Source organism: Perca fluviatilis, chromosome 5 (genome assembly GCF_010015445.1).
Source record: "Perca fluviatilis chromosome 5, GENO_Pfluv_1.0, whole genome shotgun sequence".
Classification (NCBI taxonomy): Eukaryota; Metazoa; Chordata; class Actinopteri; order Perciformes; family Percidae; genus Perca; species Perca fluviatilis.
Window position 1 is genome coordinate 9,685,265 of NC_053116.1, and position 20,074 is coordinate 9,705,338.

Below are 20,074 nucleotides of genomic sequence, written 5' to 3' on the forward strand. Positions count from 1 at the left end.
AAAATCAAATAATAAAAAAAAAAAAAGTAACCAAATCAATTGTGAACACACAGACATGATATAGACTACATATTTTTAAAGTTAGTGCGACTTACTGTTTCTGAAGACCTCTTTATCTCCGATGTCCATGGCCCGTTAACGTCCATTAACCATGTAGAAAATCCAAAAATAAATCCAGAACTTCATCCCGTTTTTAAGTTTTCCTCAATATCAAAGTATCTAGTGATAGTTGTCGTCCATGAATAAATTGCAGACAAGAACTGCTAACAGCTAATTCGGCATACTTTTAATGGTGCAAACTGTCCATAATGTAGCTAAACACAGGCTATGCTATAAAAATAAATAAACCGTGGTTCAATTTATAAGCCCACCGCATAAAATAATCATTTACTGAATCCATGGGATGGCAACTTTGTACTTCCTGTTTACCTCCCCAAAAGGATTATGGGGATTCAATGAAGTTCCAACCAAATAGCAGCAATGCAAAAAAAAAAATAAGAGTGACAAAACACATTAATATTAATATTAACTTATTTCATGCTGCAGCTAGTTCAATAGCCTATTTTTGTTAAGGCTCAGAATGTCTCATTAACTGTGTTCTTATATTTTATTGTATTTTGTTTATTATATATGTGTATTTTTGAAACACATAATTAGATTTTTATATATATATATATATATATATATGTATATATATATATATATATATATATATATATATATATATATATATATATATTTCAATATTGTAAAGACCCAAGACTGAGATGCTGAAAACATTGAGTCTGTGTTTTTAATGAGATTAAAGCAGGTCTGATAAATAATTAGTAAGTCTACGTTCTTTGAATGAGAGCTTTCAGTCTCTTTTTATCATCATGTATTCTTGTTTTCCTGGCACCCCCATTATTCTTATAGTCCTGGGACACTGACACCTTTTCACAGATATTTGCCCTGTGTGAAAATGACCCGAGAGTGACAGTGCTACAGCATTATGTGTTATGAATCCTTTCCCTGTGCCTGTGTGTCCTGCAGTGGAAGGCGAGGACAGCCAGCTTCGACAGCCAAGGATCCTGCCCCTCGCCCAGGCCCCCTGCTAGTCCCTGAGCAGAGCCACCTGTGACCCCGCAGCCCAGAAGGGGGTTTCCTCCCTCCTGCTGATCCACTTCCTGTCTGTTTGATCGGGGAGAAACACAACCCCACTCTCTCTCTCTTTCTCTGTCCCTCCCTTCCTCAAGTCTAGTCCCAGACCACTCCCAAGAACTGATCTAGGACCACCGTCAAGTCAGTTAGTTGTGTGAAGCGCAGTCTGTTCAGGTTTTAGGGTTTGAAATGTGGGTGTTGGTGGTGACCCAGAGCTGCCCTCGGTGTCCTCAGCAGAGATTGGCTGGACACCCACAGGCTGTAGAAATGTAATATTGAGCTGTCCGAGCTGAGGTGAATGGGTGTCCTCACATGGAGACTTTCCAGACGCTGAATATTTAGCTTTGTGCTGCAGAGACTCTAATAAATAAAAATATCTCCTGGATATTTCTCCAGGAGCGCAGCAGAAGTTCCACAGTGGAGGACACGTCCAGAGTTAGAAAAAGAGGCTTAAACTGGATCCGAAGCAATTTCCAAACTCTCCAGCTCTCTCTCTCTCTCTCATTGGATTTTAATGCTGTATTACCATAAAACCATATTAAACTGTAGCATTTTGGAACTATTAGATGTAAAACTGCTCCATCCGCCGTTATTGTTTGTGAATAGCAGAAACTGAAATTAGTTTCAAAGCTCCAGCTGAGTTCACTCTACTTCCAGTTTCATCAACAACATAAGCAATTATTGGATCTGCAGCTTGTTGAGGAGAGGTTGGATCAGCCTAAATCTAAAATATTCTCAGCATGGCAATTTGCAGCTTTAGTGTGTTCTCCCGAGCAGCCAAGACGAGAAGTTTCATGTAATGAAGGAGATTATTGGTATTCACACGGGAGCCAATTGGCTGCAGTGTTGTTTTTTAAATTTCTGTTACAAAAAGTAGAAGGTTAAATTATCAGTTACTTACTACAACTTAAAGAAAAGATACACAAATGTTGACAGACACCGTCTTTGTGTAAATGGAGCTCTGGAGGTTTCTGAACAGAGTACTAGCGAGCACACTTTACACACCTTTACCTCCTTCTGTTTGATGTTTGCTTTTGAGAAATCACCCTTTTCTTCCAAATGCTCATGTTTTCCTTCAGACAAACACTGTTCAAAAGCTCTTCTTTGTTCTTTTTTTTTTCTGAACAGGTTTTTGGTGGATGTGTATGGTTTCATGTACAGCCGTCTGCCGGTTACCGTATATACATTTAGTTTTTATAAAAAAAAAAAAAAAAAAAGCAGAACAGATATAATTATAGGTAAAGATTGAAAGAAAATACTGAAATTTTGAATATATGTAGCTTTGTTGGTGGTGATGATTGAGAAACATCTAAACTCTTAAAAAAAAAAATTTAAAAAAATAAAGGTGAACATATTCGTCTTTTGAACTTAGAAACATGCAACTTTCTTGTTGTTTATCCTGTCATTGATCATACTGTTGTACAGGGAGAATGTGTGTTGGAATTTGCCATCCAGATGCTTGGTAAATGGGTTATTTTTGAAGATATCTGATGTGATTAAGCAAAAGACTGCTGCAGCGCCGCTGTTGTATCAGGTTCCTTTGCACCAGTTCCAGTTCCCTGCATATTATTAGCTCTAGATTTTCATATAAGATGCACAACATTTCAGTTAAAACCTGGTTTGCTGTCTTATAACTGATGCTCAAAAGAAAAACAGTAATGCATCACTTGCTTTAAATTAAACATATTACATAACGGAGGTTCCATATATCTTTATGAGGAGAAATAAAACATAACAATTTGGTTGCTATTTACGTGATCTTCCTCCAGTTCACCCTCCAGTAGTAGTAGTAGTTTCATTTTGCTGTAATTGGCATTCGGAGTCAGCGTGATATCAGGCAGGAAAACTGCAAGGAAACATTTACAGATTCTAGTTAGTACGGCTTGTACACATCATGTCTTTTTCGATATGGGGGAGCATTTACTGAATAGCATCCGTATTATCTCAACAGCAGCCCACAGCAACTCAAATCTGATATGTTACAAAGGTTCCTGGCTGCGACTTAGATTGGTCTAGACTTCTGGTGCCTCATTCAGCGACAGAGGATGAGTGATACTACGGCTCAAACTACTGTACGACAAACATTTTATGCATCACAGAGTGTGCGAAATTGTTCGGCCAGACATGAAGACTTGAACAGATGTATTCAGCAGACCCAGCCGGATCTGTTTTAGCCATTTCCTTCATGGGTGTACGTACTCCCAGAGCGAGCGAGTTAGTACCTCAGTGTGTGTGTGTGTGTGTGTGTGTGTGTGAGGTTGAGACGGTTGGGGGAGGCTGCTGATGGGCGGACAGGTCAGCGTCTACAGAGCCGTGGCAGTTCTCGAATTGGCACTTGTTACAGCGAGAATGAGTCAGTGCACTATTGTTCATGCTTGATGTAATCCTTCACAGCGTCAACACCCCCCCACCCCTCCACGGATGTGACAGTTTGAAAATTTGCTCTCATTCACGGTTGTTTTGATGGTGAAATTCCTCTCTCTAATGGCATTATTCATAGACTTCTAATATCTTATTTTACTGTAACAAGTGGTTGAATAATTATGTCCTTTTTTGTCTGAAACGTGCTTTAGAACGGTCCTATATTTCTCTGACAATGTGGTGTTTTCATAGTAGAAGAAACCTGTCAAATCAACTGTTTCAAAACTTTTAGCTTTGCCTAATATTGTTAATGTTTCTTGATATGATCTTGTATCCCTTCCAACTGTTATGATAACTCTGAATTTCCAATTTTCTATTGAACATTTTGTATTTGTTGTAATAGAAATGTTTGAGAAAATGTTCTGGTGATTGACATCAACAGTTGTTAGTTGGGACCAAAAAAAAAAAAAAAAGTCTATTATGAGTTCCTAGATTATCTTCAAGACTCTGGATATGAGTAAACCAGTGTGTAATAAAGTAAACTGAAATATCAGACATTATTTCAGCCACAGAGTGTCATTCTTTTGTTTCAACAAGTCTGAAAATCAACAGCGGAAAGAGTTTTCCGTTTTGTCCTCCCATGGGGTGTGACGTGTTCTGTGATGAGATTTTCTTTTCTTTGATTAAAAGACTCGTGCAAAAAAAATGGCTGTGAGTTTTGTGGTAATAAAAGACAGCATATAATGAGAACACAGCCGGTGGCTTAACAAGCCGGTACAGCACAAAAAAGGCAATTAGATTTCGCCATCTCGAATCAAATGGTGAAATAAAATGAGGGGAGGACACAAAACCCTGCATAGCAAGTAAAGACTCGACAGCCTCTAATAGACCGAGTGGCATTTTCAAGTTTGTTTTGTTATATAGCATAAAAAAAAAAAAAAAACAGGATCAAATGAATAAATAAAAAGTTCAAAGGCGGATTCATTTGCTTAAAAATGTGTAATGTTATGGGTGATCTGTATTCAATCTAAGGTGAATGAAGAGTCTGCAGGCGGCTGGAAGACTTTTGGCATAGCATGTGTAAATGTACTGCTTCTGTTCTTTAGCATTGCCTTTTGACAACATGACACAACGTCCCTGCCGTCACACCAGCAGTTTCCTCTTCATGGTCAGTCTGTAGATGATTTGGTAGCCGTCATCCCAGCCGTAGAGCTGTTTTTCCTCGGGGTTGTATTTCAGACTGGCGTGGGCTCCGTACCTCCTGGGAAAGTAGATCAGGGGAGCCTCCTGGCTGATCACCATGTCGTTGACGTCAAACAGGCACTGGACCCGGGATCGGCTGGCCAGGCGCGTGTTGTACACGACGTAGACGGTCCCGCAGACTACGAAAGCCGCCTCGGCGTTCTCCCGTGGGCACCGGGTGTCCCAGATTTGTTCTATATCGAGCGTGGCCGGGTCCATCTTTGCAAGGTTGATGTTGGGCTCACTGTCGCTGTTGGCGTACAGGAGCCAGAGGCCTTCGTCGTCTGCTGCGAGGTCCGCAACGGTTTCCGGGTTGAGGCTGTAAACTGTAGCGTGGCTCTCCACGGGGAACATAGTGACGTCTGTCACCGAGCCACTCAGCAGGTCATATTTAACCACCTCAATGTCCATATCGGCCGCCTGCTGTATGTAGTATAAATAGCCGTTATAGACAGCGCTGCCGGGGCCGCTCCACTCAGACGGAAGCCGGATCTGTCGGCTGCCGGTGACGCCAGGAGAGCGGGAAAAGTCTCGTACAGAGTTGAACTGGTAGAGGCTGTCTCCGGATGTCTCGTTAAAGACGTAAACCTTGGACGACCTGGGGTCTCTGGTCCACATGCCCTTGGGACTGCCCACTCTCTTCAGGATCTTGACTGATCTGATGCCAGAGATGATTTCCACACAGTCTGCAGAGAGAGATACTGTATGTAGTTAAAACTATGGTAGCTTATTCTGTCAGATACAATATATCAGAATGGACTGCTAACTCTATAAATGTAGTTAAAGTAGGGTAGCTCATTCTGTCTGGTAGGAAATAATTAGAATGGACTACTTACACCAAATATGTAACTAAAAGTAAGGTAGCTCGGGGCGGCCTCTAGCTCACCCAGTAAGAGCGTGCGCCCCATGTGGGCTGAGTCCTTTGCATGTCATCCCCCATCTCTCTCCCACCTTTCCTGTCTATCTAATAAAAAGGGAAAAAGCTCCCAAAAATAATCTTTAAAAAAGAAATAAAGTAAGGTAGCTCATTCTGTCAGGTAGGAAACATCTATCAGAATGGACTACTTACTCTATAGAGTACATGATATTGTGCTAAATGAAAACTGTTCTAAACTACGATTGGAAAATGGCTGTATGGAGGATAGTTTGACGCACATGAGGAGACCCATTTCTTTAACTTGGTTTCAAAGAAATCTCTCAAATAACCATAAAGAGAACAGGTCCTAAAACCCTCTGACCAGCTGATAGGCCAGTTGGTACAAACTCATGCTGTGCAGTCAGAAGTTGTTCAAACCTCACAATTAGCATTGGCAAGCATTTAAAGGGCTGAATTTTTAGGTAATGTCAAATATTTGCAATGGCTCTGCGCTAAGCTAAACGCTAAAGAGGCAAACTCATTATGAAAATGTTTATTAAGGTAATAAATCAAGTGAGAAGTAGGGTCATTTTCTCATAGAATCTGACTTCTTTTTGGAGCCAGTGGAGTCGCCCCCTGCTGGAAATTAGAGAGAACGCAGCTTTGAGGCACTTCCTCATTGGCTTCACTTAGCGGCCCGGAAGCTTCGTAGTTAGTTTTTACAGTCTATGGATGCACCTCAGATTACATGTCTATGTATTGTGAAAAATTACACAATTATTATACAAAATATTTCACAGGTGTGAAGTTAACATAATTATAAGAATTTAATTTAGGTTTCTGTCTCCCAGCTGGCACAATTAGTTCCATTGGCATGTTTCAGTAAACTGCCATTCCTCAGTTGAAATGTGTATTTGCAACCTGACATTTAGAAAACATCAAGCAGCCTGCAGCGGTCAATATCTGGCTCTCCAAATTAGGCAAATTCAAACCAGTCAGGGGGAAATTGGACACACAGACTCATAATGTGAGGAAGTAGGAGTGCAGTACACAGGCAGCATGAAGACGAGCTCTGTAAAACAAGATGAATACACAAACAAAGAGGATGTCCCCCCCCTGTTGTGTCCTGGAGCAAAATTAACATCATGCTTAGAAATCTGAAATGGCTCGCTACAATGCGGTAAAGTTCGTTTTGGGTCACTTGACAATGATGCACTGTGTGCAGAGCGAACATGAGCTCGGAGAGTAACGGCGCTGACCTCAGGGCAGCTTCCTGTCCCTCCTCTCTGCAGAGACACAGCCCCAGATTACACAGGAGATTTTACACACAGAAACTAATATAAAGGAGCCTCTGCTCTGCAGTATAGCCTACCACCATCCACTTTGTATTTAAACATCTGAATGAAAGATAAGCTCCCTTGATTATGTAGAGCGTGACCGGCATTATAATTCTGAGCGGAGCGTTTACGATATTACCACATCATTCTTGAATTCGAGTTATTGAAAATTAGTTATTGATTGTCTTATTAAGTCAGTGTAAATAATAAAGAAATCAATTTGTTTCATTTGGTTTTGTAAGCAGTCTGGATAAATGGTACCAAAGGAATTTAATGATCCATCATCGGAGATTTAGCTTTTGGAGCCAATTAAGAATATTGATCTTTTGCTTAATGTTCACATTTAGTGAAATCTGCCGTTGTAAAGGCAGATGTGTTTCATGGAATTCAAAATGTGGTGTCGCAGCTTTACCCATCACGCTTTAAAAAGGGTTATAAGTCCCTGTATTATACAATGACTCAGTGCAGCAGATATATCTCAGCACTGTTCGCCTTGGGATCTGAAGATTATAAAGACAAATGCTGTGCTCAAACAGCGCAAGCAGGGGAGTAGCTGTGCTGAAATAAACTAGTTGCATCAAGTCAAATTTCTCCTGGAAAACATGCCTGCCCACTGACTTAAAGCACTCCGTTAAAAGGCTTGTAACAGCCCTGTGTTTGTTTCCCATTTTCCAGAGGCATGGCTTTTCTGCAGAAGGGGTGGTTTAGAGCCGGGTGTCATGTGTAATGCTAAAATTAACTATAGAAAATACAACGTATATACTGTGTACAGGGTTCCACAGGTTATGGGAAACCTGGAAAAAATCATGGAATTTCAAAATCTAATTTTCCAGGCCTGGAAAAGTCATGGAATTAGTAAAGTCTTTGAAAGTTTGGGAAAAATCATGGAATTTTTGCTGTTTAATGACATGAATGGTTACAGTAATCTTCCATTGATAACCTTCCACATATTATTTTCTGTAGCTGTTGATGTAACATAGCTCTAATATGCGTTGATGCGTGACGTTTTGTTTACCATCACGTACGCTTCTTTATTTTCTCCCCGCATTATGCCTCTCCCTCCATGTATGACAGCCATAGCTACAATTATAATTTGAGCCTGACATGTTTGAATGATACCGGGCAAGTGTACATGTAATATTTCATAGCTCTCTAATGCCTGATTACAATTTGTATATATCATTAGAGAGCCATGAAATATTATGTAGGCTCCATATATTGTTTTTCAGACTTAAAGTATATTCAGAAATGAGTTTATATTGAAATACACTAAGAATACACTGATAGTACAATTGGTTCTGTTTCCCCTCATGCTTGAAAAGCCAGGGCCAGACTGATAAAAGTGTTTGTAAAGCAAATTTTTTTTTTTTATCTGTATAAAAGGACAATGTAACGACGGTGCCATCAGATTTGAAGTACTTAAAGTACACATGAACATTTAGAGACTGAAAAAGGTTGCCGTTTATTCTCATACTATAATTAACATTGGAGTAAAGTATACTATATAATAATCATGGAAATTAAATTTTGGGTCCTGCAGAAGTCATGAAAAAGTTTTGAAATGCTGTCCAAGAAAATGTGTGGGAACTCTCTCTCTCTCTCTCTCTCTCTCTCTCTCTCTCTCTCTCTCTCTCTCTCTCTCTCTCTCTCTCTCTCTCTCTCTCAGCTTCTGACTGTGCCAGGGCTCTGACATAAATTAGAAAAAGAAAGATCAAACGCAGCCATCCCGCAGGACATTTGGCTGAAGTGTGTATGTACTTCCCTGCAGCTCACCAGAGACTCTGGAGTGCAACTCCTCCCAGTCTTCTTCCTGCTCTTCCTCTCCTCTGCTCTCCAGCCCCCAGGTTCCCTGCTCCACCACCTTGTCTGCCTTATTCGCACAGGCCCGAGGGGAAGTCTGAGCTTCCACGTAGTCCATCTCTCGCTCCATCCGATCCACTCGGACTGCAGCTCCTTCCAGGTCTTTGAACAGCACGCTGTGCTCATTCCTTAGCCCATCCATGGCCTCGGCAGTTAGCTTTTTGAAATCCAGCATCTCTGTGTGATAGCGATGGGATTGTTCATGCCACAACTGCATGCGGTCCTACCGGACATGAGCACAGCAACACAAGTGTTAGAATAAACTGTAGGGTGATTTTTATTCGCTGCTTTTTACTCAAGTAACCAAACCAGCAACAAGACTAAGATATTAGAGCTCTGTGACATTGTGGTGCTTTGAGATAAATGCTAATATCAGCATGCTAACATACTCACAATAACAATGCTAACATGCTGATGTTAAGAAGGTTTTGTGTTTTGTTTAAGCATGCTAACATTTGTTAGCTTAGATTAGATTAGATTAGTTTTGCAGGTATTTGGTTATAAGTATTGGACAACATATTATATCAACCTGCTGGTGGTGCTATATGAAAAGTCAGGGAATCACCAATGTTATTCCAAGTTATCCTGAGAGGACCATGAATGTGTGTACCAAATTTTATGAAAATACACCCAGTAGTTGTTGAGACATTTCACTAAAAGCCAAAAATGTCAACCACATGGTGGCGCTACAGAAACAAAGTCAGTAGGAGCCATCCTCTGGGTACCATGCATGTCGGTAAAATATTATATATATTATTATATATAATATATTTCAGTCTGGACCAAAGTGGTGGACCAGCATTGACATCCCTAGGCTCTATATCTCAACAACTAATGAATTGTCATGAAATCCTGCTCAGACGTTCACGATCTCCAGAGGATGAATCTTGCTGAACTCAGCGATCCTCTGACCTTTCTAACGTCACCAGCTGGTCAAAGCTTTTACTTTTCCGGGGGACATGTCTCAACATGAAGAAGGATTGGCACAACATTTTGTATGGACATTGATGGTTCCCAGAAGATGTATCGTAAAAACCTACTGTACACTACCTGCTCATAACCAAACAGCAGACAGCCACAGTTAGACTACAGTAGCTAATAACTGCTGGATGTGGAAAAAGGCTGTTTGCTTTCATAACTTTTTTCTGATGCCCCAAGTGGCCAAAGCATCAGTTACACAAAAACTCAGCTGATATTCCCATCACGCTCGTCTGTACTTTGTGTTTAGTGCCAATTAAGAGTACATTAAAAGTACATTTCCAGGATGATTGCCTGACAGATGTCCCTCACCTTCCGCTCTCTGTGATGCCATTCTCAAACTTCGTTCTCTTCGGGGAAACTATACCGTGGCCTTCGGGGGAGCCCACTTTTTTTCCACGCCGGGGGGGGGGGGGGTTGCGACTTACAATGACTTACAAAGATACATAACAGCTACAAGTGTATACACTCCAGGATTTTCCCTATCATACTTTATCGACAGGAGTAGATAGGTCAAACTGCAAACAGCTAGCCACAAATAGTCTATAAACAAAGCATCAGGCTGTTTTTGAGATTTCATGTGAACAACGATTTAAGTTACTCAGGCTACCTAAGAATACCAGAATTCCTCCGTTCAATTAGACCTCGCACCCAACGCAGCCCAAGCTTCCATCCTTAACAAACAGCCATGTATATGGGCTCTTCCAGTCTCTCCACTGCTGGCTGTTCCAATTTAACGGGAGAGAGGAGCAAGAGGGGTTAGGATCATCTTCAGCCAGAGAGGACATTATTTCTTCAGCTTCTTGCGTTGTCACCCCGGTGGGAGGTGTGCTAACAGGGCTTGCAACAGGTGAATTAGTCGTGCTATTAACATCATCGCTACACAATTTCTTAGTAATACCAAAATTAATTAAACTGCCTTGTTTTCTTTTTGCCATGGCTATATGATGCTTACTGCAGAATGGATTTCAAGGATTTTGCGTGCCGATTAATGGCCTCCAACGTTTATATTTTTTTTGCGAATCTTTGAGTTAACATGTAGTAAACATGAGTTGAATTTGCACCGCAGCGCCGCCACGCCTTGATGCTCATAACAAGAATAGCATGTATGAGATGTCTATGACTTGTTAGCAGTTTTTTTTTCAACTTAGATTTCTTTAGTCGATTAGTCATGTTTTATGCTTTTTTTCATGCTGAATTACTTATTTCCATGAAACGTACGAGCACATCTCTGGTAAACACAAGAATTAAAGTGGTGACTCTTTGCGGAGAAACTCAGATTTACAGATCTGTCGATTAAATCAAATAATCAATTAGTCGATACAATTGGATGAGTGTTAGTCGACTAAGAATTTCTTTAAATCGAGCACAGCCCTAATATATACATATACACACATATGTCAGCCTCCCAGATCCGCTAGCGTGGCTGTAGACTCATCTTGTTGCCTACCAATACAAATCTCAGGAAGTAAGATGTTCCTGTTTTAATCAAAGCCTCATCACCATCACCAAACACAATACAGTGTCTCAGTGAGGTGATGGACACCATCAGAGTGACATCTAAATTATTCAGAGCGAGATGTAATAACTGACGACCTTCTCCACGGTCTCCTCGGCCACAGATTCATTTTCCCTCTCTGCTTGCTGGGGGCCTGCGGTCAAATGGAAATGAAAGTTCAATGAAAACTTGCTTGATGAATTGTTGTGTTCATATCAACGCAGAAGTTGAACTAGCATATTGCAATTGAGACTGCATGGAGGGAAACCACAGGGGGGGGGTGAAGAGAGCTGTAAATAGACTGTTCATTTCATGCGGATAACAGCTTTAAGATTGTCATTTTTGCATCGCAGCCACACGGAGGATGAAAGGAAAAATTCAGAATCAATTAAATATACTCCTAAAGAATACATTAAAATAATTATTGAAATGAGAGAAATTACTCACCGAGGCAACCAGAGATGTAATCCTCTTGCATTTCATATCAAAAGCAAAGCAAAGCAAAAGTCTTCCCTTTACACAACCTCCCTTTAAAACACTATACTGAATTCTCAGTAATTTGATTCCTTCCCTGAGGCGCTTGGTTGCAACACAGCTTCATACCGTTGCAGAACACATCTTTCTATTAGGATTTTGGGACGTTTTACACAATAAGCAGCAAAGGTTAAGCTTGTACTCATTACTGATGTGTCACCGTCTTAAAACGCTGAAGAAATTTTAATGTTGTCGGACAGAAACGGCATGATGCATGCACTGGCGACTGATATTCCCTCAGAGGCCCCTGCCCCTCCCAGTTGATGAGCTGGGCAGAGATTGCATTAATTGGATTGGATTGGTTAAGACATTAAATTCACATAAAAGAAGGTAATCAGGAACTCAAAAATATGAACTTGTAGTTCTATGTTTTTTTTTTACATGAATGTTACAGACTCAATGCACTTTTTTTGAGGGGGGTATTATCTGTGCACATTGCCCATTCTTATAATTCATGCTATGAACTTTTGCATATTCCTTCTATATTTGACATATTTCTTTTGACTAGTGTTTTGTACTTTATAATTATGATTCTTGACTTTTGCAGCACTTTTCTTTTGTCTCACTGTATGTTTATTGTTATGCACCAAAGGCACCAAGGCATGTTCCATGTACTGTATGTGAAAACCTACTTGGCAGTAAAACCTGATTCTGAGCTGTCACTTAACTCATGGAATACTACAGTGTATTGATCAATTATTATCAATCATTTTAAAAGGGCCGCTGCTTCTTACCTCAATAGCTGACAACCTGTTCTCCAGATAATCCATCAGCCCCTGATAGTAATACTGGGCTCCAGTCAAGGTCCAGGCGGTGGTAACAAGGAGGACAAACACCGGCTTCATTGTGAGCAGATCAATGGGGGCCACTCGGATTCTTTGTTTGTCCAGATTTTAGATGCTTCTTCAGGTTTTCCCCTCCCAGAACGGTCCTCAGAGCTTCACGCAACCTACTGCATAAACACTTTTGTATACAGGGTAACTACATATGCAAAAGAGGTGAGAGGGATAGAGAGAAAGTAAGAGGCCGCTCTGAGACTTTCCAATTCTTTGACCGCTCTCACTTTGCTGGAATGTTTTCACAAACTCTCAGGGAGGAGCCTTGTGCCTCTTACCCCTCTCTGTCCTCGGAAAGTGAATGTGCTCCACTCAACTCTGTGCATGTGGGCATGTTGGTGTTTGTTGCAGTGGTGTAGGCTACGTGATACGCAAGTATACGCAGTATACCCACTGAGAAAGCTCCAGGATTTCCATATACCCACTTAAAAATGCCCATTGACACGCAACAACATACTCTCCATTATATTTTTGATATATTTTGAATTGTCATCTGTGTTTTTCTTCTTTACATAGGCTAAAAAGGTATTTCCCCCATAAATTGGTGCATAAAAGTGTATCCAAATACAGGAAATGAAGTCGTTGATGATCAAAACTTCACTGGGGGAGGACACCCTGACCCCCTCCCTCCCCCAAATGCAGATTCTGACCAATATGCAGTACAGTATACCCACTACAATACATTAGACTACACCACTGGTTTGTTGCACATGTTGAACACACTGTCTCAGGCGTGTAAGCAGGGATTATACCGCAGACAGACCACAACTAAACAACTCTGCCAACTGTTACTTATTAAAATAATAACTGCAGGGTACAGTAATATTGTTCATGGGGGAAAGAAATGGGGAAAACGTAGTGACAGGCCATGTACTGCAATAAAATTAGTTTTTGGTGCCTGTCACTGCCGGAAAGTAGAGGCAACAGAGGGAGGAGGACTCAAACGAGGACAGTAGAGAAGACAGGAACAGTTCAGGGATTTACTGAAGGGATATAGGATACGTCTTAGGTCGTTAAATTGCATCCACGTTTCCTTCCCTTGCTTCCCTTCCTCAAGTCTTAGTCCGTCCCACCGAAGAAAGCATAGGCGAGACGGAGGAAATTATGCGAGTGTTTTAAAGGGCTGAAACGTCCTTTCCTCGGTCCCATGAATTCGTCAGCTGGGTGGGCGGAGTTAGCAACGGCGTTCAGCTGCACGGCTTCCGGGAAGGCTGCTCTCGTGTATCCTCGCTCTTTGATTTTAATTTGTGTACAGGTCACGATTTTGACGTTTATTTCTTGTACACGCCACGGATTTTGAACGTGTACAGGTCACGATTTTCGAACCTGCTCTGGGGGACGCAACAATGGGGAAATGAGGCGTCACACACCGGCCACAACAATGGGACGGGCCGCCACAACAATGGGACGGGCCGCCACAACAATGGGACGGGCCGCCACTCGCGGGACGTGATCCCCGGGCGCAGGGGCACAAAACAAAGGGGGAAATGAAATGCCATAACGGGGAAATGAAACACCACAATAACTGGGCGGTTGTGGTTAGGAAAAGATGAACGGGGAAAGGAACCGTCACACGCGGGACACGCCGACAGAGGGACGGTTGTGGTTAGGAAGAGAATAACGAGGAAAGGTACTGCAACACGCGGGACGCGATCCCCGGTCCCCAGAGTGAAAGTCCTGTGTTTTTTGACCCATCCACCACCCTGACCAACCTCCCTGCGCGGACTTTCGCCTTATCAATACTACTCGCTACCGTCATCGTTCTGTGACGAAATATGCTTCCCATTGAAATACATTGCTTTAAAATTCGTAATCGCCACACGAAAAAAACGACATTTACGTGTCCTGTCCACGACTTAAGAGATTCAATAACGTAACCATATCACGAACTGCCATGAGACCGGGCTGCATAGCTCCTAAGAGATCCCTCCTCCATCCCCGCTCCTCGGGGGTAGAAACAAGAGCTCTGAGACGGCCTTCACGAAGGAGGGCCAGTAAAACTTGGGAAGCTGCCATAGGCTATGAAGCTCACTGGCAAGTCCAAGCAGGGTAATAATGAGTCCACAGGATAGCAGTGAAGGCGCAGAGGGAAAGCTCTGGCAAACAGGCAGATCCATCCAGATACAAGCTGCAGGGATCAGGTAGCAAGGTTCAGAGGCTGGACTCCAAAAGAAGAGCAACGTTGCAACTTTGATCATCTGGCTGGGAATGGGTGGAAATAGGCTGCTATGTATACTGCAGGGCTGATGAGGGAAAGTGGAAACAGGTGAGCAGGTGGGCGGGGGGGTGAGTCTGGGAAAATTCTGAGGGCATCTAGTGGACAGGTAGAGAATAGCAATGAATAGGTCTGGGGAAGCGGGAATGAATCTCACCTTCTCTATTTGATAGCTTCTCGCTCCACGGTTGAACCGGAAGTCATTCTGGCCCTCCATCGTGAAGGCCGTCTCGAAGCTCTCGACGATTCGAGGATACACGAGAGCAGCCTTACCGGAAGCGGTGCAGCTGAAAGCCGTTGCTAACTCTGCCCACACAGCTGACGAATTCACGTGACGCTTCAGAGGAAAGGACGTCTCATCCCTCTAAAAAACACGTTTCCTCGTTTCATCTCTTTCCTCCCTTGATTTCCTCCGTCTCTCCCATGCTTCCTCGGTGGGACGAACTAAGACGCGAGGAAGGGAGGCGAGTGGAGGAACCGGGGGATGCAATTTAAGTTTTGTGTGTATTATGTGCTTTAACCCTATCTGTCTCTCTCTCTCTCTCTAGTGGTGGGCAGATCGAGGCTTCGTGAAACAATGAAACAGTTGAAGCAAATGTGCCATATTGTGTCGAGGCTTCGAAACAATCCGACACCCGTCTCAACGATGACACCTAGTGGTCACTTGCAGGTGTTGATCTGAAATAACCTTGACAACGAGCCAAAAAAAATATGTGAAGCTTGTAGGCTCCTCACTGTGCATAATGTTATTTTGGTCATGAAAAATGAATTAATAAGAGAAATCAAGCCACAATGTCTCACTTTTTTATAGATTTTTATTCCAAAATATTAATTTCTCTGCTGTGGAAGGACTCACACAAGGGACACTTGTTGCTGGCATGCAAAGATATTTTTTAGCAAGGACATACAAATGAGGAAAGATTACTGCTCTCTCTTTCCAGTAAGTTAGGGGATCATGAGTTCTGGGCAAAAACGCATAGTTGAGGTATTTTTTCTCTTCCACTGTGGCATCAGCTGTAGCATTGTGTATCATCTTGGTTTCACGGATACGATCATCAAAACATTGTAGACACTTGTGAAACACTCCGATGCTTCATTTAGCCGTAGTCACGTGACATGGGTGTTTTGAATCACGCTTCGGATCAGTGTTTCGAAACATCTGCACTTCGGGATCTCAACAAAGCTTCGGAACGTCAGTTTCGCGTCAGCCATCCCTATCTCTCTCTCTTTTTCTCTCTCTCTCTCTCTCTCTCTCTCTCAGGTGAGCCTCTCTCATCGAAAGTCTTTTATTTTCCTCCAGAGCTTCCAGCCCTTCACACTGTACGTATGTTAGGAAGTTAAAAGATAAAATAGCCGAGTCAGAGCACTTCCTTTGTTGCTGATAAGGTCAATAGAGTTTAATCAACCCTCAAAACACACACACACACACACACACACACACACACACACACACACGCACATAGATAAAGACAATGATCATCATCGTAATAGAACAAAACCACAAGGTAGGAAGTGATTCAATAAAAAGAGAGTCAAATTAGATGTTAGAATTCTCTGGAGGAAAAAGTCAAAAAAAAAGAAGCATTTTTATGATAACGGCTAGATTTTTTATCCATTATTAATTACCGGCTTAATTGCACCATTGAGTAGTGTGATGTGATCAAAGGGCAAAGCATCAATCAGGATTTATTATGTTGCACTAAACATCAGCATATTGCAGCCTCATAACCTTTTAGCTTGAGGCCGGCTCACAATGAAAGGGAGTAACTGTAGCGCAGATGTTTGTTCAAGGGTGGGACTCATTGATTCAATTTATTCAGGGGAAAAGAAGACAGACATGTCCTCCTGCGGGAAAGCTTCACTAACACACTATTGTGCATGGTTCCTTTGCAAAGTTATCCACAAGATGGCTTCCAGCACTTCACACTGTACGTATGTTAGGAAGTTAAAAGATAAAATAGCCGAGTCAGAGCACTTCCTTTGTTGCTGATAAGATCAATAGAGTTTAATCAACCCTCAAAAACACACACACACACACACACACACACACACACACACACACGAAGATGAATAGAATGATCATCATCGTAATGGAACAAAACCACAAGGCAAGGTAGGAAGTGATGCAATAAAAAGAGAGTCAAATTAGATGTCAGAATTCTCTGGAGAAAAAAGTCCAAATGATAACATCAAGATGGGAAAAGAAAACTGTTGAATTTGAACCAAACAGCACTTTTTTTTTTTCTTTTCTTTTTTTTTAAGTTACGGAAAAAAACCTCTGCAGTGGCGTTATTTGCTCCATTAAACAAGTGTCGGACATTAACGGCTTCACTGCAACCACAGGCTGCATGCCCATGGTTGATCGGCCTTATTGGTTCCAACGTATAGCTCTCCTCTCACATTGACAGCTAGAATTTAGTCGATTCCACTTTGTTGCTGCTTGGAAGGAGAGTGCTTTGCAGTGGTGGGAGTGGACAGCGTGTGCTGTAGATCATGCACAGTGCAGGGGCAGCAGTGCGTGAGCGTTTGATTTCACAGGCAATCACACTCTGACAGCGCCTGACCTTTCACCCCAGGGGCATAGGAACTTTTCTCCATATAGCCTACAGACGTGGGAGGGATTATGGGCCCCTGGACACGGACATGTAAAAGGCCCTCCACCATAGAAGCAATACACCCAAACTGAAAGACGCACAAAACCACCACAAATTATGCAGCCACGTTTAGCCTCTCTTATTAGTGGTCATTTTGCGTCTCTTTTAGTAGTTTTGCGTCTCTTTGTGGTTGTTTTGTGCGTCTTTGTGTCTCTTTGTGGACGTCTTGCATCTCTTTGTGGGCCTATTGTGTCTCTTTGCGGTTGCTGGAAGTATTAGTCTCTTTGTGTTCATTTCACATCTCGTAGTAGTCGTTTTGCTGAAGACTAAAAGACACACCAAGCAACTACAAATGATGCAAACGCGTTTTGCGTCTCTTTTTGGTCGTTTTGTAACTCTTTGTGGTCATTTTCCGTCTCTTTCTATCTGTTTTTTGAACCGTTTTGCATCTCTTAGAGGTTTGCGTGTCTTTTGTGGTCGTTTTGTGCCTCCTTTTCAGTAGTTTTGCGTGTCTTTGTGGGCCTATTGTGTCTCTTTGCGGTTGCTGGAAGTATTATGTCACTTTGTGTTCATTTTACATCTCGTTGTAGTCGTTTTGCTGAAGAATAAAAGACACCAGACAACTACAAATGATGCAAACGCGTTTTGCTTCAATTTTTTGTCGTTTTCGACGTTTCGCGGTCACGATTGTTTTGCGTGTCTTTGTGGATGTTCAGTGTCTCTTTGAAATCATGTTTGCGTTTCTTTCCTTTTGTTTTTTTGTCCCTTGTGGTCGTTTTGCATCCTTTTCTTTTGTTTTGTGTCTCTTTGTGTCTCTTTGTAGTCATTTGATTGACTTTCCAACAGGAAATTGAAACACGTCACGTCATGCAAAGGCTCTGGTCCAGGAGCCGCCTGGCTCTTTACCTTCACCTTGTGATAGTAAAGTACAGTACAGGCCAAAAGTTTGGACACACTTTCTCATTCAATGCGTTTCCTTTTATTTTTTTATGACTATTTACATTGTAGATTCTCACTGAAGGCATCAAACCTATGAATGAACACATATGGAATTATATGAATAAACAGTAAAAGTTAAATAGGCCGAAACATGTCTTATATTTTAGATTCTTCAGCCCCCAGAGCCACCCTTTTGCTTTTTTATTAATAAGGGAAAAAATTCCACTAATTAACCCTGACAAAGCACACCTGTGAAGGTAAAACCATTTCAGGTGACTACCTCATGAAGCTCATTGAGAGAACACCAAGGGTTTGCAGAGTTATCAAAAAAAGCAAAGGGTGGCTACTTTGAGGAATCTAAAATATAAGACATGTTTTCAGTTATTTCACACTTTTTTGTTAAGTACATACTTCCATATGTGTTCATTCATAGTTTTGATGCCTTCAGTGAGAATCTACAATGTAAATAGTCATGAAAATAAAGAAACACATTGAATGAGAAAGTGTGTGGCCTGTACTGTATGTTGGGGGTCAGGTTGCCATCCCTGGCCACCTCTCCGGTCCCACCCTTGTTTCACCGGAGTCACAACAGATGATATGAACGGTGAAGGCTGTTTACACTCCAGGAAACAGGAAACAAACCAAGCCAGTTTGATGAAGGGCCGGTGGCGGCGGATGCTCCAGCAGCTAATGGCCGGGCTCTAATCATGCTCCTCTTTGATTGTCTGCTGCCCAATATCATCTCTACAAGTCCTGAACTGAGCAAACAACCCTCTGTCTATTTTTATGACCACAGACAGCAGACCAGACTGTGAGTGTCGTCATGGTAACAAAGTGCCGTGTACAGCTGCTTTTAGAAATCGAAATGGCCAACCTGGAGTTTGATCTAATCTGGAACACATTGCCTGTCTGGAGCTGGCAGGCGAGAGCATTGACAGGCCAATGTGTGTGTGTGTGTGTATGTGTGTGTGTGTGTTTTATACCCCAGCTCTCTTTTTTCAATCATAGTTCTTGATTGATTGAGTAATTACAGTTTCACCCTTTTTTCTCCCTCCATTTTGCTAGATCGATTTGAAGCATGCTTCTCATGCTGTCTGCCTCTCAGTGTAGATTTTTAATCCATTATTAACTACCGACTTAATTGCACCATTGAGTAGTGTGATGTGATCAAAGGGCAAAGCATCAATCAGGATTTATTATGTTGCACTAAACATCAGCATATTGCAGCCTCATAACCTTTTAGCTCCTGGCCGGCGCACAATGAAAGGGAGTAACTGTAGCGCAGACGTTTGTTCAAGGGTGGGACTCATTGATTCAATTTATTCAGGGGAAAAGAAGACAGACATGTCCTCCTGCGGGAAAGCTTCACTAACACACTATTGTGCATGGTTCCTTTGCAAAGTTATCCACAAGATGGCAGCATCTCTCTTTTTGTGAAAAAGTCAAAAGGGGAGCAGTGATAAAGACGTGAGCAGATATTTTACTTAAGTAAAAAAATACCAATACCACAAGGTACAAATACTCTATTGCAAGCCTTGCATTTAAAATCCTACTTCAGTGAAAGCACAACAGTATCATTAACAAAATGAACTTCAAGTATCAAAAGACAAAGTGCTGGTTCTACAGAAAAATGGCACTTATTATTGTATTTCATTAGCAGCTAGTTTGAATTACTTAAGATGCA

General features: G+C 41.9%; 3 protein-coding genes across 7 annotated transcripts in view; 1 reads left to right on the forward strand and 2 right to left on the reverse strand.

Annotated features, from left to right (window-relative positions):
• klhl21 (kelch-like family member 21) overlaps positions 1 to 370 on the reverse strand; it is a 136,965-nt gene extending 136,595 nt beyond the window's left edge. Inside the window, exon 1 of the mRNA XM_039799982.1 lies at positions 96 to 370. The gene's annotated coding sequence lies outside the window, so the exon portion shown is untranslated. The remainder of the gene's footprint in view (positions 1 to 95) is intronic.
• Positions 1 to 4,066, forward strand: part of syt6a (synaptotagmin VIa) — a 91,705-nt gene extending 87,639 nt beyond the window's left edge. The window contains exon 7 of the mRNA XM_039799983.1: positions 1,033 to 4,066. Coding sequence (XP_039655917.1) covers positions 1,033 to 1,104 — 72 coding nt within the window. The 3' untranslated portion in view covers positions 1,105 to 4,066. The remainder of the gene's footprint in view (positions 1 to 1,032) is intronic.
• Positions 4,067 to 4,464: 398 nt separating this feature from the next.
• Positions 4,465 to 20,074, reverse strand: part of olfml3a (olfactomedin-like 3a) — a 34,288-nt gene continuing 18,678 nt past the window's right edge. For 3 of the 5 annotated variants that reach the window (XM_039799985.1, XM_039799987.1, XM_039799986.1), the window contains exons 3-4: positions 8,710 to 9,019; positions 4,465 to 5,429 (exon numbers count right to left, since the gene is read on the reverse strand). In XM_039799985.1, coding sequence (XP_039655919.1) covers positions 4,645 to 5,429; positions 8,710 to 9,013 — 1,089 coding nt within the window. In that variant the 5' untranslated portion in view covers positions 9,014 to 9,019 and the 3' untranslated portion in view covers positions 4,465 to 4,644. Of the gene's footprint in view, positions 5,430 to 8,709; positions 9,020 to 10,086; positions 10,153 to 12,540; positions 13,058 to 20,074 lie in introns of those variants that run through there. The other 2 variants (XM_039799984.1, XM_039799988.1) reach the window with 2 other exon arrangements.